This window comes from Cinclus cinclus, chromosome 1 (genome assembly GCF_963662255.1).
Source record: "Cinclus cinclus chromosome 1, bCinCin1.1, whole genome shotgun sequence".
Taxonomy (NCBI): Eukaryota; Metazoa; Chordata; class Aves; order Passeriformes; family Cinclidae; genus Cinclus; species Cinclus cinclus.
The window spans coordinates 43,007,260-43,034,739 of record NC_085046.1 but is presented as its reverse complement, the minus strand read 5'-3'; the positions used below and the strand labels follow the sequence as shown (position 1 = coordinate 43,034,739).

The 27,480-nt window shown below is 39.3% G+C and overlaps 1 protein-coding gene across 1 annotated transcript in view; it reads right to left on the bottom strand.

Moving 5' to 3' along the window:
• The window catches only part of DNAJC13 (DnaJ heat shock protein family (Hsp40) member C13), a 57,872-nt gene extending 30,700 nt beyond the window's left edge, over positions 1-27,172 (bottom strand). Inside the window, exons 1-22 of the mRNA XM_062509256.1 lie at positions 27,067-27,172; positions 19,112-19,192; positions 14,716-14,791; positions 14,063-14,212; positions 13,671-13,712; positions 12,402-12,602; positions 11,109-11,315; positions 10,925-11,020; positions 10,696-10,787; positions 9,707-9,873; positions 9,528-9,607; positions 9,279-9,448; positions 8,452-8,551; positions 8,094-8,201; positions 7,411-7,566; positions 6,616-6,672; positions 5,252-5,373; positions 4,029-4,104; positions 2,888-2,983; positions 2,610-2,753; positions 1,414-1,428; positions 817-899 (exon numbers count right to left, since the gene is read on the bottom strand). Of these exons, the coding sequence (XP_062365240.1) occupies positions 817-899; positions 1,414-1,428; positions 2,610-2,753; positions 2,888-2,983; positions 4,029-4,104; positions 5,252-5,373; positions 6,616-6,672; positions 7,411-7,566; positions 8,094-8,201; positions 8,452-8,551; positions 9,279-9,448; positions 9,528-9,607; positions 9,707-9,873; positions 10,696-10,787; positions 10,925-11,020; positions 11,109-11,315; positions 12,402-12,602; positions 13,671-13,712; positions 14,063-14,212; positions 14,716-14,791; positions 19,112-19,179 (2,306 nt within the window). The 5' untranslated portion in view covers positions 19,180-19,192; positions 27,067-27,172. The remainder of the gene's footprint in view (positions 1-816; positions 900-1,413; positions 1,429-2,609; positions 2,754-2,887; positions 2,984-4,028; positions 4,105-5,251; positions 5,374-6,615; positions 6,673-7,410; positions 7,567-8,093; positions 8,202-8,451; positions 8,552-9,278; positions 9,449-9,527; positions 9,608-9,706; positions 9,874-10,695; positions 10,788-10,924; positions 11,021-11,108; positions 11,316-12,401; positions 12,603-13,670; positions 13,713-14,062; positions 14,213-14,715; positions 14,792-19,111; positions 19,193-27,066) is intronic.
• Between the last annotated feature and the right edge of the window lie 308 nt (positions 27,173-27,480).

The window sequence follows — 27,480 nt, the reverse complement described above, 5'->3', positions numbered from 1 at the left end:
CATACCAGCTGTGCTTTAAACCAACAACAATATAAGAAAGTAGCTCGTGCAATAAAATAAAAGTTGATGTCTTAAGTGTCAGAAAACAGTCAGTGCACATTCTTCAGCAGCAGTTATCAACACAGCCTTTGGAGCCAAAGACTGAGAATGGGCTTTGATACCAAAGGTTTAGGAGCACACGAATCTTCCTTTCATGAAACGGTATTTGACATTTAGAAACATCAAACAGTTAAGGTTATGGAATTTCCCCAAGCTCGCTTACATATTTCATTAGCCAAGAGGAAGCCCCTCCCTTGTAAACTTTGACATCTGTAAGAACTCACAGGTAAGCAAGCTGCATTTAGGACCTGTGGTACTATTTGAAATCCAGTATCCATGTGCTTTCTCTTGCCCTGCTTTAAGCTATGTTTGTTCCAATTCAAGTTACAATATCTTGAGTAACTTACACGTTGATGTACCATCAAACTACAATGCTTTCCAGTGCTACTTCACTTGGCCTCCAATACCATGCAGATTTGTACCTGAAGTTTATTCACTCTTCCAGAATTATTTACTCTTCCTTTTGGTTCAAGGAAAAAAATTATGTAGTTTGGTAATATTTTAGAAGCTTTATAAATTCCTCCCTTTCCTGAACACAAGTGAAATCCTTAAGTATAGCTTTAGGGGGTTTTTAGTAAGTAGCTGTTGCAAGACACTTTCACTGTATCAAGGCAGGCAGAAATTGGAAGTCCCAGAAATTCAGAAGATATTAACAAAAATATCCAACCAGATAAAAACTTGTATCTGAGGCGACCATATCAACTTTAGTATTTTCACCTGTAATAGAAAAGATCCCAGTTTGCTTCTATTTTTATTCTTTGGCGCCGTTTCCTTAATATCACTGGTTTTTGAATAATGTTCTGCAAAAAAACCAACAAATTTCACAAGTTAGTAGAGGCACATACCTCCCACTTTTCCCTTTTAAAACAGAAGTCTGAATTTTTTACACTTCTTCCAAAACCACACTAAGTTAAGCCTCATTAATAATGTCTCCTTTTCTAGTGAGTAGCAGCAACAGACTTTTACAAGTGTTATTTGCACCAAGTTAAATCATGCCAGAGAAACTTTCAGCTGTTTGACAAATCATTTGTTTAGAAGCAAGTTATCACTGAGAAAAGCTTAATTCCCCCCACCAGAGGCATTCATCAGCTCCAAAGCTGATGGAGGTGAAAACCCACATGAAGAAGGTTTTCCTCTTAAAAGGAAAGAGCTAGAGGAAGTCACAAAAATGAAATCAAGCCTGACTTGGTCACTGAAAGATTCCCTATTTTGATGAAGCATGAAATCAGTGTTATCATCTACATGAGGTATCACATGCAAGCAGAAGTCTGAGCAACAGAGTCCACACAAGCGACAAGAGATATACAGACTCACCATATTGTTTCTGTCCTGATTATGAAGAAAAATTGGAAGAAAAAGAAAAATACATTTAACACTCCAGAGTCGCTGAAGTAATTCAAAGTGGTAACACCAAACTTGCTACTACCTCTTCCAAGCTACACTTGCACACATTTACTGTGAAATGATACAGCTCAGAACTCCACAGATAAAAATCACTCTTTAAACTCGATATCTAGACAAGTTGTTTGAAGTGCAATTTGACTTTTCACTGTTTTTCACATTTCTTCATTTCTCCTGTCTTGAACCTAATTCACCATTATTTCAAAAATATTGCTGTCGAACTAGTGCACCACGTTCTACATCAAACTTGAGCTAGATTTTTCTAAATTAAAGCTTATTACTACATCAGAACAAGTGCAAAGGCATTTTCAATACTCTGCATTGTGCTTTTCATCCTTCCTTGCATGTACAACAGATTGTTCAACTTCCAGAATGCATAAAAACAAGCTTAGTCAATATACTAAAGAAAGTTAAGGGAAACATCTTATGTCATTTAGAACATGGTACCATAACCAAAAGAAAAAGGAGACCAATAATAAGAATTCAAGCAGTGCTTAAGTGCTCCTCTTACAATATCAGACCAAAACAGTTATTTATGACTTCAGTCTCAATCATGACCTTAAGTATAGTCTTGTGTTGCTCTTTAAGCACTGAGATACCTATATTTAAGCAAATCCTAAGGTGGTATTCCGGTCCATGGCATGGAGAGTAGAACTAGATGATACTGAGGTCCCTTCCAACCCAGGCTATTCTATGATTCTTCAAGCAGGTCCGTAACTAAAATATTAATGGTACATAGTAATAGACAAGTACATAATTTTGAATGCAAAGAATATTGTTTCTTTTAAATATACTTCAAAAACTGGTTTTGCTACAAAATTTCAAGGTGTTTTATCCTGTGTAATTACCTTAGAAGAAATGCATATAGGCTGCACTGCAGTTTGGTAAGGTTGGCTAAAGCTTAACACATATGCTGAAGGAATTAATTTGCCTGCTTTACATTCTCCCTGGAAGCCATTTCAAACCCAAGAATAGTAAGAAGTAGAGAGTTTGCTAAAAGGAAGGAGAACTCTTACACCACAACATCTCTTTACTATTTGAGTGTGTGTTCCGACACTCAACTGTGACTTAGCTAAGTTACTCTAACAAAGAGTTTCAAATACTTTTACCTCTTTCTGAGCTATGCCCATTCGATCTCTCCAGTGCATCAAGACTAGATCCACCTTCTCTTTGGCAAATTTTTCAACCTCCTTTGCAGCTTTTCCAGCCAGTCTCTGCCACTCTGGAACCTTATTAAACTTGCCATACTGATCCTGCGGAATAAAACCAGTTACTTTACAGCTGTGTTTGCTGCAGGTCAATGCAGCAGACAAGTGTCTGCATTAGAAAAGTCACTAAGACTGTACATCTATATAATGGAATAGGTAAGACAACTACAGTTACTTACAGTTGCAATTTTTAAGTTATCTCTAACATGCATTCTATCAGCATCTTTTTCAGGAACAGGATCAGCACTGTCAAGGTATGCCAGCAAACCTGGTGGCTAAAAACATTTAAAATCAGTGTAAGCACACATGTGGCTAATGAACAGAAACCATCACATTAGGAAATAAAAATTTCTTTAAATCAGACTTCAAAACAGAATTCATATTCTACTCTAAAGTAAGTATGTAAAGCTACAGCATGTTTTTGCTGTGATTAGCAAAATGCCACCATCCTCAACACAATTGCTCAACAGAGACATATTACTGGCTTCAGTGCAGCAGAACTCTTGGCTATATCCCATTTCCTAAAGCAGCACTTAATGCACCTAAAGAATGCTGGAAGAAAAGAGTAGATCCCAGGGCAATACTGAGAGGATGAATAACACTAGAATCCATCCATATCTTCTGATATGGACTAAATGTTACATGTGATATTAGAGATGAGAGAGTCTTTTTTGACTAAGCTTTCCATGAGATAGTGACCAAGATCAGTGACCAAGTTTACTCTGCCAAAAAATTAAGGAACTGCTATTTTGAAATTAAAAGCTGGTAATTTCCCAGATAAAGTAATTTCTTACAACACTACTCATTGAACCAACTTCACTGAAGTAAGTTAAGCAAGAAACATTCAGGAGGCTGTAAGGGTGAAAGAACATATGAATGATCGGCATATGAACTAACAACATATAAATTTAACCAAGTTATAATCAAACAAAGTTGGACAGGAAAGGCATGAAAGCATAGACAGAACTCTTAATACCTCAATTTCTTATTGGCACAAGAAAGCATTAGAGACATGCTTACAATGTCTCCCACAATTTTGTCCTTTTAATCAAGGAAAAGTCAAGACACCTTATTTTAAGTTTTGCGCCAAAGTATTTTAAGAAGTGTCAGGGAAGTAACAGAATTTTTAGAATATGAGATGCTTTGAACTAGACATCAATATTCTTTAATTAGCAGATGCCAGACTGCTGATCTCCCAAGCAAGACCTTCCCCTTGAAGGGAAAAGAGAATATGTTTATACTATATAGACCATCCCAACTTTGATACTGCAAGCTTTCATATTTTATTTTTTTGCTACTCCATATTCTACTTTTACTTACCAAAATACGTTTCAACAAATTCATAGCAGTTTTGTTCTCAGCTGTCCAGAGGCCAACCAAATGTCTACTTAACTGCCTGAAAAAGCCATTGAAATTAATAAACTGCAAGTCAGTACTTTAAACAGATTTTTAAACCACTAAACTGTGACCCTTACCATGCTGATGAAATGGAGATGAGCAAGAGATTTGTGCTCTTGAGTAAGCAAGAGCACACAGCACTACATCGTTCAAGGATATGCTCAGCATGCTTTAAAGTGTTGCCTTTAATAAGTTCCAGTGAAGTTAGTGGAACAGTAGAAGCACATGCTTTTTTGATCTAGACCTCAAAGAACACTTGAGCAATAGAGCAGAAATATCTAATAACCAGGTGTAAGTTTATTTAGCCAGCCTTACGGCATTATGTTACAGCTAAAGTTAAGAGGCCAGAAGCCATCAAGAACTGCTACATGCTCTACTTGAAGTTCTTAATCCAGTTATTGGCTAGAAAAGCCTTACTGGGAGCCTGCCTTCTATGTCAACCGATGCTTTCTGCCAACATTTGTCACTAGGATTCTACTGCACTGAACTGAAGCATTGATACAAACACATTGTAAGTAGTGGCACCAAATAGAACTAACAGGACAGATAGTTTCATACCAGCTCTCTCCTGGATGACACAAAGTGGCAAAAAGTTCCACTTGTCCCTACATTCCTTAGCAACTCTAAGCACTTCAGGAATTCACAGCTAAAGCCTCTATAATCATGTATTTGGGTGGAAATAATTGAATCACCACTCATCCGCCACAGCACACACTCAGAGATCACAAGTTCTACTAACTGTTGATTCAGGGAATAATTTCTGTGAGGAAACTTCTCTCTCAGATAGGATGGGTGACTAGCTGCATGCCAGATGTCTGAGATGTGCACATCGATTTTTATACAGTTGTACAAGTTGAAACTTCTTAAAAGTTCCAAACATTCTACTTGCCTTTTCTTTCCCTGAATTGTAAGAAATAAAAATCAAAACTTGAGCCATTAACTAATAACCAACCCAAGCCCACGTCAACAAAAAATAATCAAGGGTTTATTAAGTGGCTGCAGTCTGAAGCTTGCTCTACTAAAACATACTAGCTGCTAGAAAATACTCTCCTGATGAACTGCAACTTTTCTTCTCTGACCTCCCAGTGTTTGCTAGGTCATTAGAGAATTTTTTAAACATGATATATCAAGTGAGATGGACATACCTATTTGTAAGCATCCTCTGATCTGTGCTTATTGTAAACATAGCAGTGTGCAAGTGACGAGGTAAGGCACCTTCACTGAGGGCAAGATCTTGCATTTTGGTAGCAATCTCTTTGTCTCCTTCCTTTGGAAACAGGGCAAGATGATTACTAAAGAAAGAATCTTAGTTAAGCTGCTTTTATCTCAGTCTACAGTTCCAAGGCCTTCTTGACCATCAGTTATGCCAACTAATATTCAAAAACCAGAAGCTAGAGTATGGTAAGTTTTAAGTAAAAGTTCTCAACAGCAACTGCTCAATGCTGTTGTAAAGCCATGGACCAGATAACTGGTAGTTACATCTATGAGGACAATAACTGAAGAGGACAAGATGCCCGTCTCCCATCATACACCAAAACGTTGTAGTAGAATTTTCACACTGCAATTATAAATTAGGATTAAACAAAGAATGGCAGCCACACATAATTGCTTGTTGCTTGACTTCTGCTGACAGTAACCATTTAGGATTAATGGCTGCTGTTCAGTTTAGGCAGCTACTGTCACTCAGTCAAGATACATTAGTTGCAAGGAATAAGAAAAAGCTTTTGCAATACTTTTACTCATCTAAATGATAGGACTTTTAATAAACAACATAGTAACTTTTAGCTAACATTATCAGGTATATTGCTGCAAACTTGAAGATTTGGAATACCTCTATTTCAAGTGTTCATTCACTTCCATTCCAAGAAAGTACTAGATGGATTTCAGATGCACGAGCCATTGTGATACAATGAGGCACCAACTTAAGCCCTGAATTTCAACCCAGGAAGTGTCAAGAGTCCGCTACCATGGTCACTCTGCAACAGTCATGAGCAACCCTTGAGAAGTATGGACTTGGCCCATACGTTATGTGGTATGGAAACTTAAAGCCAAAGCAAGAACAGAGGCTGACATCACTAGTCTGCTCTGGGACTGCTACTGATTGCTAATCCCAGTCCCATTCCATTGGCAATGCATCCCAAGAAATACGGCCTCTCCTCCTTGAGATACCCTCTAACATGCAGGAGAAGTCTGGTGGCTGTGAGGTATGTGGCTGAGCTAACATACAACATTTACAGCCAAATCTTGACTGCAGTATGAAGACATGCAAGGCACCACCTAATGTCCCAACTCACATGCTTTCCAAACCTCCAAGTGTAAAGATAAAGCAAGTTGCTATATTAAACCACTCACAATTAAGCAGTAATTTCCTCACCTTTCAACTTCCCCCTCCCCACTCCCCTCTTTGAGAAGCTAATATAACAAACTTCTCTTTGTAAGCAATTGCACTTCCAAAACAGACAATACATATTTTGCATGCTATCCCAGCCAACACTGATGAAAATCTCACCTCTATTATTGCCTTCATCACCAAACCTGCTCCCTTCACAATTGCCATGGAAGGGTGCTAGAACAGAATGTTAACAAAAAATTATCCAAGTGCAAAAACTGAAGATTAGATAATCTGTCATTCAGTTTCCTTAACTAATGTACATGGCTGTTATACCTCCAATTCAATTTTGTGAAAGCTAGCCTGAGGAGCTCCTATCCTCTATATTTGAACAAGTATCTCTCATGCAACTCCCAGACAGAATTCCTGGTACTGAACACCAGTACCTATCAGAGAAGCTGGAATAATGCAGAGGTAACCAGCTGACACAAGCTGATACCACGCAAAAAGCAGAAGAAAATACTATTTTTACAGTAAGAAGGCATTGCCGTTTTTGCTAAAAAATGCTGCAATCCTTACATGTTTATTACTGAAGTGGATGTCACTCCTGTTTTCTAACTCTTAATTCTAATTTATTGAGAAAGAAAAAAGAAAAGGCAGAAGACTTTCCAATCAGGGGAACATCTGTGCATCTGTTGAATCTATCTTAAAGTCCACATGCTATTTTACTGTGTTTCTGGAAACAGCTCTTAGGCAGTCTATTCTACAATGATTTGGCATTTAATTCACCATAGAATAATCACCTCAATCTGGTATCAGCAGGCAAAATAATAGACCACTAAAACATTCACCAAGATAGAAAAGATTTAGGCACATTAACCAGCTGAAGACAAATCTGTCTTTCAGGAAAACAAGAAAAATTTCATGCTCACTGATTACCTGAAGCATCTAATAATAGTGAAAAGTAAGTCTTACCTGAAAGAGTTTAAATAGTGTTCTTCCATTAGATGCCACCATTTCCAACAACATGTCAAACTGCTGCCCCTCAGTAGTCTCACTATATGGAGCACATAGGGCAAATGTCAGGAAGTCCAGAAGTGAACTAATTACTAGGGCACCTGTCCCATGATCCTGAAATTAGGAAGACATATGCAATGTCCTAATGAGCATGCAATTCAGATACAGTGGTCCAAGAATGTTCATGATGCTGAAGGTGCTCTTCCCTTTTCCTTCCTGTTATAGCATTAAAAATAGTCTGTAAACAAAAACTACCAGTTCAGAATACTCCATAACTCTGCGCATGACACTACTCTGGTAAGTAAGTAAAAAGCAGATCAGAGACTCAAACTATTTTTATCTAATTTAATCCCACAAATCCAAGTTACACAATTCTTTTACTCAAAAGAAATGTCCAGTTTTCATATTAAACATGCTAACATTTGTTGGAGGACATTCAAATTCCACAGTATTAACAGCTATGTCCTTAGCTCTCAAGATCCAAGCTTAATTAGAACAAATTTCAGTGCCACACAAAGCTGTATTTTCAATTGCAGGTGCAAATACATTCAAAGGTACAATTAAGTATGACAAAAGCATTTTCATTGCAATTAGGAAAGGCACTTAAAGAAGTTTAAATCTGTTTCCAAAATCTGACTTACCACATGGGAATTGAATTTCTCTAGTAGATTTTCTAGAAACTTCTTTGAAGAAAGAAGGGAAGCTTTGTTCAGCTGCTCCTGCCTCAAGTCATAGTCATCATGCATTGGCTATAAAAGAAGAAGTATTCACTATGCAGCCACATTTCAACCCTCAGTTCTTAACAGTTGTAAACCAAAAGCCACTCTCTCTACCCGCAAAAAGCATATTCTCCTTCAAGTTCAGCAAGAAATCACTGTATAACAAGTTATTCCATGTCTGAACACACTGCAAGTTGAATGGCCGTCCCTATTTCCACATCTTTCAGTAGCCTGAAGTTCACATATCCCAAAGTGAAAGAACCTGAAATGTAATACTTACACACATAAGAGCACAAAGCATGTCAATAGAGGCATGAGTTACTCCATCATTGTTCCTTTTGAGGGCTTTCACAACCTTCACTCCTAATCGTTCTCGAAATCTTTTGAAAGGGAAGCAAAACCACTAAGATCAGAGAAGAAACTCAAGTCGTAAAACTAGGATCAAATCTAGGCAGCAGACAGAAGGGGCATTTAGCAAGCAAGTAACTTAACACTTTTATAACTTTGAGATTCCTGGTAGGAAAATATTCCTACTATTCACTGTTAACAACATGCCAAGCACATTCATTAGAATAAAGATGTATCTGTGCAGTGACAGGATACTATTAACAGTGAAACAGAAGCTTTTCGTTTCCAGAACAACAGACAGTTTTTCTGCTGCTTTATGTTATTTAAGACAAACTCCAAGCAGTCTGTACTTACTGCAGAAGTATAACCTCCTAACATTGTTTAATCTTGTGTTGAACTGAAGATAGCAATGACATCAGCATACTTTGAGAATGAAATACTGCCTACTTCAAGGACAGATGAAGGTACATCTTAAAATTGTTTCCACCAGGAAAATCATTAAACTGTATTTGCCTCAAGGCAGAGTATTTAGCACAGGAAGAATGAACTTTACTTGCAAATGATTACCTGGGAGTCTCAATTTGCATGAAAGCCTGATGACAGCCTCACACTACTCAAAAAAATAGTATACAGAGTCTCACAGTCCTTTTCAGAAGAGAGTCCTAATCCCATTTCTCACTTTTAGACATAAGTTACTAACAAAAGCTCAAGAGCTATTTTCATCTACTATTTCCAAGCCTGAAGAGACTTTGCACTTACTTTGGAAGCTGAGTAAAGGCAAGGAAGCCTGCTTTTGAAGCCACTAGTCGTCTTACTGCTTGGAATTGGCTTTCAAGCTCTGCATTAGATGCTGCAGTATCTCCCTCTTGGGAGAGCAATGCTGTTATGGCATTATTAATGAGCTTCTCCTTGTTTTCTGAGAACAGACCCTGGTTAAAAAATAACAATCATTAATTTCTTTATGCATTAGCAACATCTAAAAAGGATAGGTAAAAGCTCTATTCTTACATCTTGTGTAACTGCATGTAGGACTCCACTATAGGAAACGTTAGCATTGAACCTGAACACAGCATCTGCAAAGTTACCATCTGAAAAAAGACATACCAAAAGTTAAGTATACAGTACCTGACTCAGTATCTGGATGCTTTAAAGAGCACAATAAACCCATGTAAGAGGCATTAGCTTACTTGGAGGAGCAGCCAAAAACTTCAGATGAAGACTCTCTACTTCTTCATCTACAGGCATACTGAGTAACCCCCAACGCTGGCCTTTGTGCGTGGAGGTCATTTTCACACAGACATCTCTATTACCAGAGGCTCTCACTCCATCCAACAAGCTAGCCAGGAGAGAATCTCTGGGTTGGGACAACGACACACAAATACAATTTGTATCAGAGAAGTGGTGTCAAAGAACCAAGTTATAAGAACAACAGAGGGGAAAAAAAAATCACATTGTGAAAGGCAGCAATACTTGGAATCGCTTACTAACACTACTGCCAACAGCTACACCTCCAGAAGAAACCACTAATTTAAACGGAAGAAACCACTAATTTACAGTGTTCCTTTATTTACTGTAAGGAGAGAGCTGACTTATACTCAGTATAGTCAGCTTCAGCCTTTCACTAATGGGATCAGTTCTAGATTATCTGTTAATGAGTGACACATGTTGTCAGCCAATTCATCCCTGTGCTTTCTGCAAAACCTCACTTAGCAGGATTAGACTGTATTATAACTGCAAGTGCACTCAGGGACTGTTCTGTTGGTTATTTTAAATAGAATCAACTAAGACTGTCTCAAGCAGAGAGCTCAAAGGGCTCACAGCCTTCACATTTCCCTATTACTTAGACTGTGCTTTCTTCCCATGTTTCAGATACACAACTTAACCAAGTACAGCATACACAGAACTATATAGCTTAGGAGAAACAGGCTGTATCTAACTGTCCAACACCCTTTCACGGTCATCAGAAAACTTCTGTAGAAATTTGCTCGAAGTTGGGATGAAGGCAAATGGGAGAGATTTAGTTCCTGTAACAAATCTTGATTTGTAAGTGGCAAACTGCTATAACAGCAAGTTCTCAAGTTAACCCCTCCAAGGGTCAAAGTTTATAGAAGATGAGGAACTACAAGCACTATAGTATTGACTTTCTGAATCTATAATGCACAGAATCTCCAGTTACCTTTCTGTTGAAGAGTATTTCCGAATTTGTCCTTTGATGAATTCAATGGTGAAAAGCTGGGGGTTTTCACAGTCACACACTATTGAAAATACCTAAAAATAAGGGACGAGGATCACATTCATGAAGCAGTGTTATTTAGCTGCTCTACAAATTAAGGCTTACATATACTGTCAATTCCTCCCTTTAAGAGCCTTTATTTGAAGCGGTACTGAGAAAGAATGCCCCTTACCTCGCCCAAAGGTTTCAAAGTTGCAATGTTGTAGGTAGCTGGATCCCTCTCAACTAAGCAAGCTTCTGTAAGAGCTAGTACTCTTTTCACAGGTTCCTTGTAAAACAAGAGACAGGCATGCTAGGAAGGAGAATACTTAGTACTTAATAGGAATAGGAAAGTATGTTCAGTCTGACAGCCTTACCAAGTGCCTAGGTGTTATTTTTTGAACAACAAACTCTGCTAAAGACGTTATAGATTCATCGTTGCTGTACTTTCCAAAGCGAAGGTTCAAGTATTGCTCAAATTCTAGGGATTCTTTCCTTATCCGTAGAGATATGCCTATGAAGTTGCCAGCATGCTCTATTGCACTCTTGATAATTTCCTCCCTCTGCTCAGATGCAAACAGGTGCTGCAAATTCCATCAAGAAGAAAACATTAACAGGTGAAAAATACAGCATAGCCAAAGAAAATCACGACTCTATAAATAATCCTCCTCTATATATCTAACAGTAGGGAATGGTCACAGCAGCTGGATCAGCCTTTGCTAAATGCACATAATAGACAGGAATTTATCACACAAGAGATCCACTATGAACTTTACATTTGCCTTAAAAAAAAAAAGGTTCCACAGCAGCTATTCCTAAAGGATAGCTACTACACATTAGTCTGTCATTAAAGTTATGTCTCCATGACCTGCCTGTGCACCCTTGGCAACAGACCCTGACAGCCTGGCTGGAGTGAGGACCCTGAGAAAGCAATTGGGGCTGCCACTGGTGATCTTCAAGGTTAGGGCAGCTCTAGAGCACCAAGTACATATTACTAGTTTTATGCCACAGAAAAGCATGCTGCAGTACAAAAGACATGGAAACCCTCACCAAGTCAGTTTTTGTTAATAGAGACTGAGTTCGTTAAGCCTAGGAATTAATTTATGGTTACTAATGTAAAGATCATTTTCAGCTGCTTGAAGTACAGTACACAGAAACCCCATCATGATTTTAGAACCTGTATTACACTGCAATACTTCCCAAGCAAAGCTGCCATGTAATCAGATCACAGGTCTCAAGAGGCAATAGCATCACCAATCAATCTATTTCTGAATTGAATCCCTCCAAAAGTTACATAGATTAGTAACACACTACCTGTCACTTCTGTAAATCTGAGAAATTACAGGAAATTCCACATCCACATTACATTCATATTTACTACCTGAAAAAACCAGGTATTTTATCCTTTCTAGCTCTTAAACATGCAATACATACACCACCCCCCCAAAAAAACAAACAAAACAAAAAGTAACCAAACCCATACAAAACTCTCAAATGTTTTAACTAATTTTTTTCTTTTTTTTTGGGATCAGCCTATAAGCCTTGAGGTTCCACAGCTGAGTCCCAAAGATGCATACACTTATATGCTCCAACTATGTTGAAACTGCATTATTACATATGCAGCTAAAATTCCTAAGGACCACACCAAGATATTTTGATTTAATACTCACCAATCTACTAAATCCTCCATATAGTATGCAGAAGCCTCCCTGATAGCCAGTAATATCAACAAAGCCTTCAATATTTCTGTAGTCATAGGAGCACAGGACCTTATTTGTTGCAGGATCAATTTGGTCAATACCTCCAGGAGTCACTTCCAGAATCACAGGTTTCCTTGTATCACTCCAGTGATGCTTATAGCAGTTATACCTCTGAAGAGAGAGCTACTTTTAGACATCTATGCACACTCCTTTACTACACAGCAGTAATTCTCTACTTAGCCAGCAAGTTCAAAAAAAAACATATAATCTTCCTTAATGCTCTTATCCATATTAAGAATACTATGAAGCAAAGGAAACTAGCTGTAGCTGTCAACTAGCAAGGAGGTCACAGCTTGAACAATGCACGTTGAAGCAAGAACAGAGTCCCAAAAGAGCCACTCCCAAAGGAAGTAAGTTCTCTTGTTGCAGAAGATCTTCTACTCACAGACTTCTGAACATTGTGGTCAGATGAGAAAATAGCATTTACACCAAATGCTGTTATTCAGCTAATTAAATCAAGTTAAGTTTGACACTGTAGTGAAAATTTTTCATCTCCTGCAATCACATTCCATTACAAAATACTAACTTATTTAACCCAGCAAAAATAAGAGATCTGTTTTAAGCCATGATAAGACAAAGGGGAGCCCCATATTCCAGCACTGTTACTATTCTCATGACTCAAGATTTATTTTATGCAATACTTCAAATTACTTAAAGTAACTTTAAGCATATGAAGTGCTATCTTCTATTGCAAAAAGACAAAGTCCAGCTCTGTAAACTGCATTGCTTATTATTGTATTACCTTAATTCAGTAAATGCTAATCTTGTCTGTAATTTGACCTGTTGAAATCCTTCTAGGGAGCATCAAATGTTCAGGATGTGACGCAGAAAATATTTAATTAGAAAGTAAAGCAAACATTGACTAATGAATCAATGTTTTTCTCCTCTCCAGATAAGAACTCCACACAGCACAGCCCTGTATTTCAACAGCAACATTCACAGTCCATGTACAGGTATAAGGCTCAGGCCACTCAAAGAGAGCTCAAATATTCTACTGGTAAAGAGGTTCCCACTGCTTTTGAACAAAGTCCATTTTTTCTTCTCAAAGACTTCAGATCCAAAGTCACAAAAGCTATTTCAGGTAGCACATAGAGCACAAGCATAAAATACATGAACAAAGTAGAAGTCTTTAGATCATTTCCTTAAACCACACATGATGCAGATAAGCCAGACACTCACCCGTCCTGTGATTTTTCCTTCTGAGAAGTCTGTCCTGAATCTCTGTTTTTAAAAAAAGTTAACAGTGAACAAATGCAAATATGACAACCTATCTATCCAGAAAGTTTACATTTTAGCTGACTCTGTTTTATGGGACTCCTATTAAGCCTCCTCAGAAGGCTCACCATTCCACTGCAGTTTAATATATTCAATATTTGTAGCTTTACTCACTCTTTACAAATCATGCATACTTGCTCCAACTGACACTAGATCAAAATCATTAACATAACAGCTCAAAAAACTTGTTTTCCTACTTTTTATGCAGGGAAAGAAAGCATAATAAGCTACTACAGATAGCATTGGTAACCAAGTACTTACTGCTTGCTTGAAGAAAATAAAAATAAAAATCTTACCAATGCCTCTGTAAGGAGTTCTGTTCTGTGCTCTGTGGAAAACTTAAGTGTCTCGGATTTTTTTCCACTCCCTTTGCGAAAAGTGAGGTTAAATTCTGTTCCTTGTCCTTTTCCAACAGGAGAAATACTACAGATATCTCCATAAGGCCACTAGACAATTGAAAGTAATTAGATTATACTGTTAGTAATTTTAAAGCTACATCTCTCCCCCTTCAGAACCCCTTAGAACCTATAATAACCCTGTAACAAGATGACAGCTAGCATGCTATGTGACAGCATGAGCTTGAGCTCCCTATTTGATACTGTGCAAAGCAACTAAATGTTCTGACTCCCTTCGGGGACACAGTTTAGCAGTGATCACACTTCTCCCAGTTCCTTCAGAACAGAACAGCCAAAGGCAATCTACTACTTGCTGGCCAGTAAAGACAAATTGCTTAAAAGGACAAAACCCTAATGGGTATTTGTAGAGTTAGTGAAGGCAACACAGACCTTCTGTTACAGGGGCTTTTGTACCCAGCTGCCACACCTTCTGCCTTTTCTGAGATCTTGTAGGACTAGATGGTTTCTTAAGCCTGAATGACTTTCTTAAGCCTTAACTATTCACTCTGGATAATGAACATAAGTCAAAAATCAACTTCAAAAATGACAGTTACCTGATTTGTAACTTCCAGCGTGTTGGGGTTGTATGTGGTGATGGCATGGGTTCCAACTGAAAAGACCCGCTTATATCTAGAATACACAAGAGTGTTAAATTTTTCCAGAAGTCACAGGAAAACCTGTGCTGAACTGCAAAAATGATCTTAAGAAGATATATACAGGTTTTTGTTTGGAAATGGATATGGAATTTTCTTTGTTGTTAGTTTGCAGTTTACCCTGATCATATGTTAAGCTCTTCTGTTCTATATATCCATAAAGGGGACATACAAGTTAAATACTACTAAATAGATTTACTTACGCATACCTTTTCCTAAGTTAGTGGTTAAGTCAGGATCAAAGAATGGTTTTGAAACTTGCACTGAAAGGTACTACTAGACCAGAATAAATTCTAAGAGGCTACACAGGCAAGGAAAAAAAAAAAACAAAACCATTCCTGCCATAGTCTAAAGCATCTGTCTGAAGCTGTCTCAGCCAACAGTTTTAACCTGAAATTCAATTTACACAACTGTTCACAATATTGTGCCAAGTCAAAGTACTACTATGGTCAAGCCTAATTTTCTTCATCTTGAAGGAAACCAAAGCTACCAAACTCTAGAAAGACTCAGATCACCACAGCTACAGTCACCGTACATTGATATCACAGATATATTAACTGTCACAGGGCTTAAAGAAAAGCAAGGTAGTTGTTGTGTTTCAGATGTATCAGATACAAGCAGCAGTGAGCTGAAGCTACAGAATTTAGATGCATCAAGTGCAAAATCAAAGTATTACCATAGCTTTACATCTTAGGTCATCTACAAAATATACCCCGAACAAATAAGGACTCTTCACATATTCCTGAATCTGGAAGTTTTGAAACATAACTAAGCAGAGTTTGAAACAGTAGATCACTAATAATACCTTATTACTTGCACAAACCATGTTCTAGGGTGCTTCCATCTGGAAGCCATCCGGCCCAAACAGTAATGCCAAACCTGAACCAGAGCCAATACTAGCAAGTATTCTCTGACTAAAGCAACAGCATCTGAACATGGATGCCTTTCTTGAACTTGAACCAAATAAAAATACTTTGGCTAGTTGTCCATATTAAAACTGATTCAGTGTGTGAATTTAAGTTTCAGTTCTGGGTAAACTGTGCGTTTGCTTGGAAAAGATTATCAGCCAGATGCTTAATTAACCTGAATCTGTGCCATGTTAGACTGCATCAAGAACCAGCAGGTCACTTCTTCCATCCTTCTCTGCATTCTTGTGCTGCAGTCCTTTCTCCTCTCTCACCTGATAGGTCTGCAGCACAAGCCATCATTTAGTCAAAGTCAAATTTTGCAAGGGCTTCGAATATATTCCGATCAGCTCTCACATATCCCTTGTGACAGAAAGGTCAAGAGTATCTATATGACAGCTAGGCAATCTCACAAACTTAATACCCTTCCATCCCCCATTATTATTCAAATAAACCAGCCTAAGTTGATGCCTTCACTGGCCCAGAGTTTACTTAGAAATTAAAACAAGTGCTTACTTTCTTCAAAGCTTAAGAACATCTGTATTGAAGTGATCTGCCACCTTAAGGATGTTTAACATATTTGCAAAACCTATTTGTTTTTTCACATAGTTGAAGTATCCTTATTTAAGATGCAGGTCAAGGAAGTCATGAAGTAATGAAGCAGAATGTTTGAAGCTACACTAGCTGCTAATAATTCCACTATAGTCAGCCTGTCAAAGAATGCGCCAGTTCTTAGTTCATAAAAAGCAAACAACTGTTCCCTCTCTTCTTGTTGTACAATTTAGGTAGGTATTCTGCCTTTATATGACTTATAGATAAGGTTCATTCAAGTTCTTTGGAACAGCATGTCACATATAAAAAAGCTCTTTATTACCTGCTCAAGGTTTTGTTTACTTACTTAGCCTACTATGAGCTGCACAGTGCTTTGTGGAAGAGTAAGGATTTGCAACCATTACATATAACTGAAGAGCAGCTTCTAATATCATAGCCTCTTTCTTTTCTCCCCTTATGCTCAAGCCTACATTTCACGATTCAGGAAACATTTATTATCCAGCATTCTTAAAATCTGATGGGACAAGGAACACAAGACAGAACAGCAGTCTTGTTGAGTTGCCATTTCCCTTGTTTCCTCTCCGTAGGTAAATTCAAAAGACCCAAGTCTTGTTTCATGAACAGAGGACATTCAGAAGTCAGCTCTTACACATAGCCTACTCTTGTTCAGTACCTCCCCTATAAATATGTAAGAAGAGTATTTGTACCTCCAGGACTTTAAGAGTGTACTATTAATTATCTCTCAAACTACTTTGCAGTGCTGTCTAATCCCAGACTGTTTTGAGAATAGTTGAAGCAAATGTCCTCTTCCCCATAAAAAGGCTATTACCTGTTCACTAGTTATTTCAAAGCACTGGAGAGATCTTTTTAATTGGAATGAACTGGCAGATAAATTTCATACCACCATACAAAACAATCTTCATTAATTTTACAGATCTACAGATTAACACTGGAGCATCATAATTTGCACTACTGTAAAATACTCTACCGACACACAGAGCCCATATTCAAAGTGATAAATTCTCTGAGTAGTCAAAATAGCCAGCAGTCAAAATGATTCAGGCTCATTTAGCACTACACTAAGTTCTAGGTCTTTTAATGTTATACATAGATTATACTAAGAATGTATAACTATGGACTGAGTGGACTAAAGAATTCAAATAGAAAATTATGAAGAGCCAAATAAGCTTCTGCTGCCACAAAGAAGAGGCAACTACTTACTAAATAGTTCTTTCCCCCTCACAACAGAACAATTAACACACCACTGAATTTTTAAACTAAATCAGTTCTAGACTTTAGACTAGTTTTAGAAGACTTCTGTAAGTGTACCAGAATGTTACCATCAAGGTTCAAGATCATAACTTCAAGAGCTCGCCTCAGGCTCTTTAATGAGAGGAGTTGGGCAAAAGAAGAAATCTGAAGTTTATGTATTTGATTTTCACCAACTGGCTCAAATCACATGCACACCAAACTTGCACATATGCCACAGAAAATTCTGAGGAAGAGACCAGACATTTTCTGTTGGGGAACAGAAAGATTAGGAGGAACAAACTAATATGTTCTAATATTCTACTGCAATGTAGTATCTTATTGTTACTACAGGAAGTAGTTTATTCATCCATGCCCACACGATTCCAAATGTATGGATCATAACTCAGGTAAGGCTCAATTTACACAAGTACCAGATACAATTCTACAGAGATAAAACTAAACATTAAACAATTTCTTTCAAGTCAATTAAAACTCTGACTTGGTAGAGAAAAGATTTTGCACTCAGACTGCTGAGTGATGCTCAGTCTAGTCTGGACTCTGAACTACCCAGAGCTTTAATTTTTGCTGACAAAAAAGCAGGGAGCTCTTATTGAAGCAACCTCATGGCTCTTCAAAGTACATCTGTGAAAGATGGGTGACTGCTGCTCCTTGCCTTGCAAGCCCATTCTCCTTTCCTTCTCAGTACTTTCAGCTTTTGTTAGGATGAATGTGTCACACAGACAAAAAAATCAACCAACCAGTTTCGATTTACTGGTCAAACAACAGATTTGGACAATACCTCTTCATGAAACCATTAGAACCAACCAGTTCTCATGATCCCAAGATGCAGATAACCCACTCTATTTGCTATGTTGATGCTTAGATAGCAAGGAAAAACCCCATTCTACAAAAATACTATGCACATGAAAAGGATCAGTGGGTAAGCATACCAAATAAAGTCCTATAACAGCTGATTTCAGACACAGCATAACAGATACCGGTTATGATAACTTAGTGGATAATTTTATTAGACATTCCCAAGCCTTTGCAGACAGAAGCATCACCAAAAATTCATTTTTAGATCTAAGACCTCCATTAGCATTAGGTTTATTTCTATTAGCAGAATTCTTCAAATTATCTAGGTTAGCAGTTTAACAGATAATCTGTTATACAACTTCTTAAGTGCATGTATGGACTAGTGATCCTCATCTATTAAAGTACGTAAAACAGTACTCCTCCATAAACTTGTCTGAGAAGAAACATCTCCACTTGAAATTTACTGGTTTATATAGTAAGTTCAAGAGACGCAGAAGCTGATAAGGTCAGGTAGTCCATTTCAGAGCTTCACTGCAGTGGAGGCAGTGTAGAGCATAAGCAGAGGAAGGCTAAACCACAAGGTTTAAAATCCAAACTAATTCTAGTGAAGATGCATTTAGTTCAGACACTGAGCAGCAGGAGCCTTTACTTCAATTTTCATTCATCAGTTGGATGAAGTTAAAACTATGTAATGAAATCAAACAACAGAGGAAAAACGTCACACAAAACTTCAAAAACAAAAAACCAAAATTAACGAACTTCAAACTACTTACTTTCCCCTCCATGAATGTTTTGTTGTGTAGAAACAAGCAAGATCTCTGTTTTCTCTAATTATATTCATTCTGTGCCAAGACCTGAAAACAAAGGAGACATCCTGTTAGCACTTGGGATTCTTATTTAAAACCAAAGTTCACTAATCATCAATATGCTTCAAGACAAAAATACTTTGTTTTAAAACTTATGTTTATCAAACAATACATGGACCAAGTTGCACAAGAATTATTAGTTTCTTCACTGCATTTGTTACACTAGCTACTACTTAACAGTACCAAGTTCCAGTAAGCTATTCCCTATTTGCCATATTACAATTACTCTACTTTCACTGCACCTTTGCACATTTAAATTCAAGTATATTTTATGCCATCTCCAAAAATGCTTTAATCCCAAAAATAGTATGATACAAAATTATTTGAGTAGCCTCTACCTGCAACTCCAGCTAAACCAAAGTTCTACTGCACTGCAATTCTGAAATAAGCAGTAAGGAGATACTTGGATACATAGAGTTTGTTTTCCAGCCTGAAACAGAACTTGAGGTTGAGAAACTTACTTACTAGCTAAGCACTGTGATTAAGGAGCTGACTAAGTATCATTCCTATGCTGTAAAAGTTTAAGCAATCTCACCACTAACATCCTGACATGCTTATTTGACACAGGAATATCTATTCCCTAAACACACACACACACAGAGGAATTTAGTGAAACTTGCCCACAGCTGCTTGAGTAGATCATTGCCTTAGGACCTGCTAAATTCTAAGGAAAGTTCTAAGTAATTCTTCTAAACATTACTATTTTCAATGCCTGAAACAAATGCATGTTGAGTTGTTAGGAAATTAATCTCCCTTTTACTTCACTATGCTGTTATGGCATACACAAGGAACTTAAACAGACATTCTGTGATTAAGTACAAGGGTAAAGTTATCACTCTTTATTTAGTGCTACAGCATTAGCTCTATTTTTAAATTTATTAAATCAGGCTTCCCCTTTATTACTTTCAGGTTCACACCAATAACATGGTGGTATCCCCAAAACATCACGCACTAATGCACTTGCTCTGTCTGCAAGAGCACAGCTTGCCTGAAGCAACTCTCAAGCAACCCAATCCCCGTCAGTACCCCACTGCAAGTTAGAAAACAGCCTCTTATCTTTTTACATTCAACTAGCTCTACTTGACTTTGCAAAGGAAGACTTCTTATTTTGAGATGGATGACCTATAACATATCGCCAATTTCTACCCTCTACAACCTCAGGTAGTTTTCTTTCTGAGCAAAGGCTGTAGCAGTTATGGAGTCACAAGCATGAAGAATGGATAACTTGCTCAAAATGAACTCTAGAATTCCTTCCCTCAGGTGAAGAACCAGCACAATCATCACTACCTACTGAAAGAAACTTCAAGTACTGCCTCTGGGAAGAGAGAAGAGCAGTACTTATGCGTTTCAATGACTCAAGTCTTTTGAGTCAAATCTTCTGTGTTAATACTCCAATCATGTGTGGCAAGTTAAATTCTCTAAAGCCAGTTTTTGGAAACAAAGTTTTTTGAGGGGCAGGACATTCAACAGTATTATTGCTACCGACTGCTGACATCACCTACCTGGACCTGTGCATTTGACACTGTCCTCTGCCTGACATCCTTGCCCCTAAACTGAGGTAACACATATTTGACAGATGGACCACTAAGTGGATAGGGAATTGTCTGGAGAGCTGCACTCAAGAAGTTGCAGTTAGTGGCTCAATGTTAAAGTGCAGATAGTGACAAGTGGCATTCCTCAGGGGTGAAGACTGAGGCCAGCACCATGTTAACACCTTTGTCAGCGATATGGACAGTGGACTCTCTGCAAGTTTGTTGATGACACCAAGCAGTGTGGTGCAATCAACAAGCAGGAGGGCAGGGATTACATCTAAAGGGACTCTGACAGGTGCAAGAAGTGGGTCCACGCCAACCTCACAAAGTTCAACAAGGCCACATGCATGACCCTGCACTTAGGCTGGGCCATCCCAAGCACAAATAGAAGCTTGGTGGAGAATGGCTTGAAAGCAGTTCTGAGGAGGATTTGGGGGTGTTGGTTGATGAGAAATTTGACACAATCCAGCAATGTGTGCTCACAGCCCAGAACCACATTCTGGGCTGCATCAAACAAAAACTGCCCAGCAGGCCAAGGGAAGTGATTCTTCTGCTCTGCTCTTGTGAGACCCCACCTGCAATACTGCATCCAGCTCTGGGGCTCCCAACATAAGAAGGACTTGGTCCACACCTTTTGGAGTGAGTCTAGAGGAGAGCCACAAAGATGGCCAGGGAGGGAGCTGGAGCACATCACCTATGGAGACAGGCTGAGACCTGGGGCTGTGCAGCCTGGGGAAAAGGCAGCTCCAGGGAGAACTTAGGGCAGCCTTCCAGTACATAATGGGACCGACAAGAAAGCCAGAGAGGGTCTTTGTGCATGCAGTGACAGGACAGAGTGACAGCTTTAAAATGAAAGAGGGGAGGGTTAGGTTAGATGTCAGGATTAAATTCTTTATTGTGAGCATGGTGCAGCACTTGGAACAGGTTACCTAGAGAAGTTCTCAACACCCATTACACCAGCCCTGGAAGTGCTCAAAGCCAGGCTGGACAGGGCTTTGAGCAACTTGGTCAAGTGAAAAGTGTTCCTGCCCATTGCAGCAAGGTTGGAGCTAGATGATCTTTAAGGTCCTTTCCAACAAAAAGCATTTTATGATTACTCCTGAAGTTCTCCATTTTGCTTAGTTAAACAACTAGTATTATTATTATTACCATGGATAAGAATCAGAACAGTATGCTCAATCCAAAATACACAGATCTTGCTGTACAGAAGCACATTTTATATCTAGTAATTTTGTTTTAAAGTTACCTTTCAGAACAACATGTGATATACTCAATCTTCATACCTCTCAAAGCATTTTCTTGACATAGACTGAAGTATTAGTAAAAATAAAATAAGAGGCTTATAACAAGACTAGCCTCACTAAGTACAGGATTAAAAGACCTATTTATCTGTAATTCCAGTTTCACCAATACCAGACTCCTCTATCAAGCTCTATTAGGTCTCCCAGACTTGAGCACAACTTGCTCTGGAGTATTTAAAGCAAGATGTTCTCAAGGCTGCAAATATCTAGTTCTAATAATACAGAACTAAGAAACATTAATTTCTGAGCTACCAGCAGCTTTCAGCAATTTTAACACCAGCATCTAACTAGAAGCAGTATACTGATGCATGAAGTATTTACTGTACTTGAAGTGCAAGTGACAAAATCACCAGACTGCTTTTTTGCTGAGATGACAACCACTAAAATAATTTAGCTTTGATACTTTACTCACTGTGCCTCTGGACAGTGATTGCAACCGTCCTTCCCACTGAGGAGACTAGCACAGGGGCAATATATGCCCAAATCTAGTAACAATTAATTCTTGTACACATTTTCCATCAGTTTAACAGAGAGAAAAGGCTAACAATAGCCTAGTGCTCTGAGCTGCTGTGGTAAAGCCCAGCAATTATTTTCCAGTTGTCTTGGATTCCAAAGCAAGAACAAGATGAAAACAAAATAGCTCATACCACAGACAAAGATATTTTAGAAGAAACCAGGAAGCTAACTTCCTTCACTCATTCCAGCAGAGCAAGTATGGCATCCCTCTTGTATTATCTACTGTGTGATACACTGTAATTTTAGCACCTAAGACAATAGGTGCCATTGACTTGGCAGAACACACCAGGCTTTACCATTAATCAAGTTTAGCCATATTGCCAGTGTAAGCTATAGAGGCCTGTTTAGTTACATATTAATTTCCTAAAAGAAGACAACATTCTTGTTACCTTTACCTCCTTTTCCCACATTCAATAGACCTTTACAAAGTTGACTGACTTGATACAAAAAATTGAGTGAAATTTGTTATCTCACTCATAAGAGCATCCAGGGCAACAAGGCACTAACTTGAGCAATCATCTTAGTGGTTCTGGGATATCTAGGAGTAGAGAAGTCAACAACTTCAAAGGTTATTTTGAATACTTCACAGCACAGCTATTGCATATCCCATATTGATGGTTTTCAAAGTTTTGATACTAGAAGAACACCCAGTTGTTCTATTTCCACTGGAGCAGAGACAAAAATTACTTTGAAAGTAGCAGTTTGTAAACATGATTTGTTTGGTTGAGAGTCAGCATGCTGAATGCAGACTGCAGTCAGTCCAAGGATTCTGCAGGCAAAGTACTGTCTACAACTTGCAACTTCTTTTGGGAGCCTAACTAAAGCACTCTCAAGAATATCCCTTGGATATTTAAATCATCTTTTTCACAGGACTGAAGTTCAACAATACTTTCCTATTTGGTTCCTGTAGTACTGTAAATAGCAGTGAAACAGCTTTAGGGGAAGAGCCAAAACCACATTTTTGCGTGCCTCATGTACCAGAAATAGCAACCCCTTAAACTAAAGGGCCTGAACTACTTCCAGGACTCCCCCTGCTTCAGTTTAAGCAACACAGAACCATAGAATAGTTTGTGTCAAAAGAGACCTTTTATACAAGTAGGTATATTACACAAGCTATATTCAACTTGTACTTTCCACTTTTCCAGGATTTCACATTCTTTAGACAAAAGCTACCATCTGGGAAAACAATCTATTTCAGGAAACAGAGACAAGTCAGTCTCAAACCAGCACTTGTAGAGTCAGAAGAAGAACTGTGACCCTGAAGACATCAAAGCAATAGGCACAGCTGTAATTACACATATGTTTCCTTCAATTTATTAAATAAAGTCAGAAGTTTGGACATGGGTTCAAAGTTTAGTGCAGAATTCAGATTGGGTTTTTTCCTGATTATATTATCTTTCTATTATTACAAAACCTCGATGTATTTCTTAGATAAAGGTTTAATAAGGTAGGATTCAGAGCCCCACACAGGATTATTATTCTGTTCCACTGCAGGGAGAAGTAAAAGAAACACTGATAAGAAACTGAGATTTCTTGGGCAAAAGAAGAAGAGAAATGCACATACGAAACTGTGATTTTGTTTTAAAGGTTTTATTTCAGCATGGCTGATTTTGAGTTCCTGGAATGTCTTTACTACACAGGGACAGATACTCACAGCAAGCTCACATGTGAGTTTTCTGAAAGAGAGAAGACATACTATAAGCAGAAAAACAGGGACCAACTGGAAAGAAATGAGAGCAAAGCACTAAAAAGCACCCCTAAGGTTCTGTAATTCTGTGGTTCTACATACCTGTCTGCTAGCTTAAAGTTCTGGAGTCTGATTTCCAGTCATCTACACCTCTGTAGCTTTAAAGCCATTATTTAAATAAGTGAGCTTTCCTGCACTGAAATGTTTCAGCTGTTGGTTTCAGTCTCCTCTCTCATTGCTTGTGGTCACTGACTGGCAGAGTTTTGCCTTCAGACAAATTCTTTCCAACAAGCATTAGTTTTTCCTCTTCCTTGAACAGTACTCTTCTCCTGAAGTACTGCAACCTAATTAGCTGTGGAAACAAATTTCATCTGTAGTATAGGAACTCCCAGGCCTTTTTGTAAGGGGAGAAGGAGATAAAATCCACCAGATCCTTAAAAGAAGCAACATGCCTCAGTGATAGCAGCAAGCTCACATACAGTGGCCCAGAAACAGAAGCAGACTGAGAATTTCAGCCTTACTACTACCATAAATGATGGCGACATCATTGGACTCTATCCTCTAAGTGACCCATTCCCTCACTGAGGACCAGTGTTGAGAATAAGAAAAAGTGTGGAAGATTCTGGACTTTTAAATTTAAATTAGCATTCTGCTTTACCAGTGAACCAATCTGATTCACCAGCTAGACAGGGGAGTATCAGAACAAAACTATATACTCACTAAGGGAAGAAAAAACAGAAGGTGTTCCTTTTAGTCACAGTTCAGCAATCCTGTCATATTTCTTCAGAATAATATTCTGTTTTATTAGTGAGGCAAGAGAGTTGTTAATTTTTTTTGCCACAAAAATAGTTTTTTGGAAGCAAATCAGGAAGCTAAGCAGTTGAAGGTTAACACTTCAAGATATGGTTGAATGCCTGCAGAAGAATTATTAAGCAAGTAAGTTTCATTTTCTGAGCTTCAAACAAATCAAAAGCAAAGTCACCTGCACAGTATGAAAAACAGATCTGGCTTTAAAGACTAAGCCTCAGCATATCACTTGCAATTTGGAAATACAAAGTGATTCAGTACCTCAGGACAAATATGTGTTTGGAAACTATGAAAAATGTCACATGACACCCAGAGGAGCAAGCAATACATACAAAATAAATCTTTTTAAGAATGTGTTCCAACAAGGCTAAAATATAAGGTTAAAGTTCCTGGAACACAGAGACAGAAATGCAACTCTGAATCCAAACACTCAGATATTTGCTGCAAGTGAAAAAAAAACTGTCAGCAATAATAGAAAGGCGCCAGTAACTTCTAGTTAAGTGGTCTGGCACTTGGCTGCCTGTAGTAGGCAGGAATTAGATCAAGCTGCATATCTATGAATTAAAGCAGGCTAGAGCCAAGCGTAATTTTCACATCTGTAATACTAGTTCTGTTGTTTTGATTTTATCCATCAGTAGAGCATCTTCCTAACTCAATCCTAAAATGAAACTCAAGTCACTAGTAGTCCCTGCAACAGCCTCCTCCTTTCCAACATATCTCCCTACATATAAATAGCCTATGCAGACAAATCTAACAAGAAGAAGAAGAAGAAGAAGAAGAAGAAAAAACACTTCAGCTTCAGAGGACTTAAATTCTAAAACAAGCAATATTTTCTGAAATGCAGTAAACTCTAAACAGCGCTAAGTAACCTGAAACAAAACAATTATCTACTCAATTTCATTTACTCCAACCATCACAGATCTTACTTGTGAAAGACCACAGGAGAAAAAGAGAAAACACATTTCAGATTACATTAACTTCAAAAGCAGCCACACAGCAGAGATTAAATGCATTCACAGGAAGTCTCTGAATAAACTTCTAGGCCTATGTTTCCCCCCCAAGCAGAATGCTCAAACACTCCCTTAGCTTGAGAGCACCAAGCCAGAAAGAGAAAAAAGACCTCTCTCTCCTAAACTGAAATGCTAAGACACTTAACATGGCCCAGAACGCAGCCCTCAGTAGAGGCACAGCAATATAGGCACAAGCTTCACACCACTTGACAGGAAAATCTATCCCAAAGACTGCTGGCAGCTCACTGCAGACAGAAAACCATCCAATATAACTACTTGTTTAGACTTTCAGAAAACAAAAAGCAAGCTAAAAGCATGCATGGAAGAAATTCAAGTGCTCTTGGAAAAATAAGAGCATTAAGAGTAAATTTTCTGGAAGATGCATCTAATTCTGTTCATGCTCTTCAGGCATACTGTTAGCACTCAAAAGAGAAATAAAATCTCATCTCTGTGAAAGTGTATCTCCACCACGTGTCCCACCCTTCATAAATTATTTCCCAAAGCATCTCCTGACGGCGTATTTTGAACTCATGGCACGAGGAGGAAAATAACGTGTCTTTTATTAATGGACACGTCAGTCCTCCTTTGAGAAAGAGGACGAATTCCGCCCGGAGGTTACAGAAGCCGCATCAGGTGAGGGGCATGCCGAGCGAAGCAGCGGGCGGGCTGAGGCTGGAGAATAACCCCAGCCCTCTCCTCTGCTCAGATACAGAAAGCGAAGGGCTGCAAGCTGCTGGTGACAGGTACCACGCTGGGGACGAGGGACGCCAGCTCACAGCCCCAGGCCCCTCACGGCTGGGGCAGGAGCGGGGCGGTGCCGGCGGCAGCATCAGCCCCCGGGCGGCAGAGCCAGCGCTGCCGCTGCCCCAGACCCGACCCCGCTGCCCGCACATCCCCGCGGGCCGGGCGCGCCCCCCGCCCGCCCACCCGGCCCAGAGCAGCGCCCGGGACCGTGGAAGCAGGCGGGGGCTACCGCCGCCCCCTCACCTCCCCCGCCGCTGGGATTTACCTGGCCGGGGAGCCCGCGCTGCCCGGACCTGCCCCCACCAGCAATGCGCCTTCCCGGCGATAAGGGCGAAGGGGCACTGAGCGGAGCTCTCACCCCTCACCCTCCGGCCGGCCGGGCGGGCGGCAGCCGCTACACCGCTCCCGCTGCCTCAGAGCCTGGCGCTGGAGGCCGCCATCTTAGCTCGGGCAGCGAGACCGCCCCCTCGGCGCAGCCGCTGTGCGGCCCGGGGCCGTCACGGGACGCGGTCACCTGATGCGCTCCGCGCTGCCTCCCCCTTCCTGCCGCCCTGCTTCCTTCCTTCCCTCCCTCCCTCCCTACGTCCCTCCTTCCCACCGTCGCCCCTTACCCTGCCCTGCCCTGCCTTGTTCTGCCGGGAGCAGACATGTCTCTGTGCGCACCCGCCGCGCCGCCGAG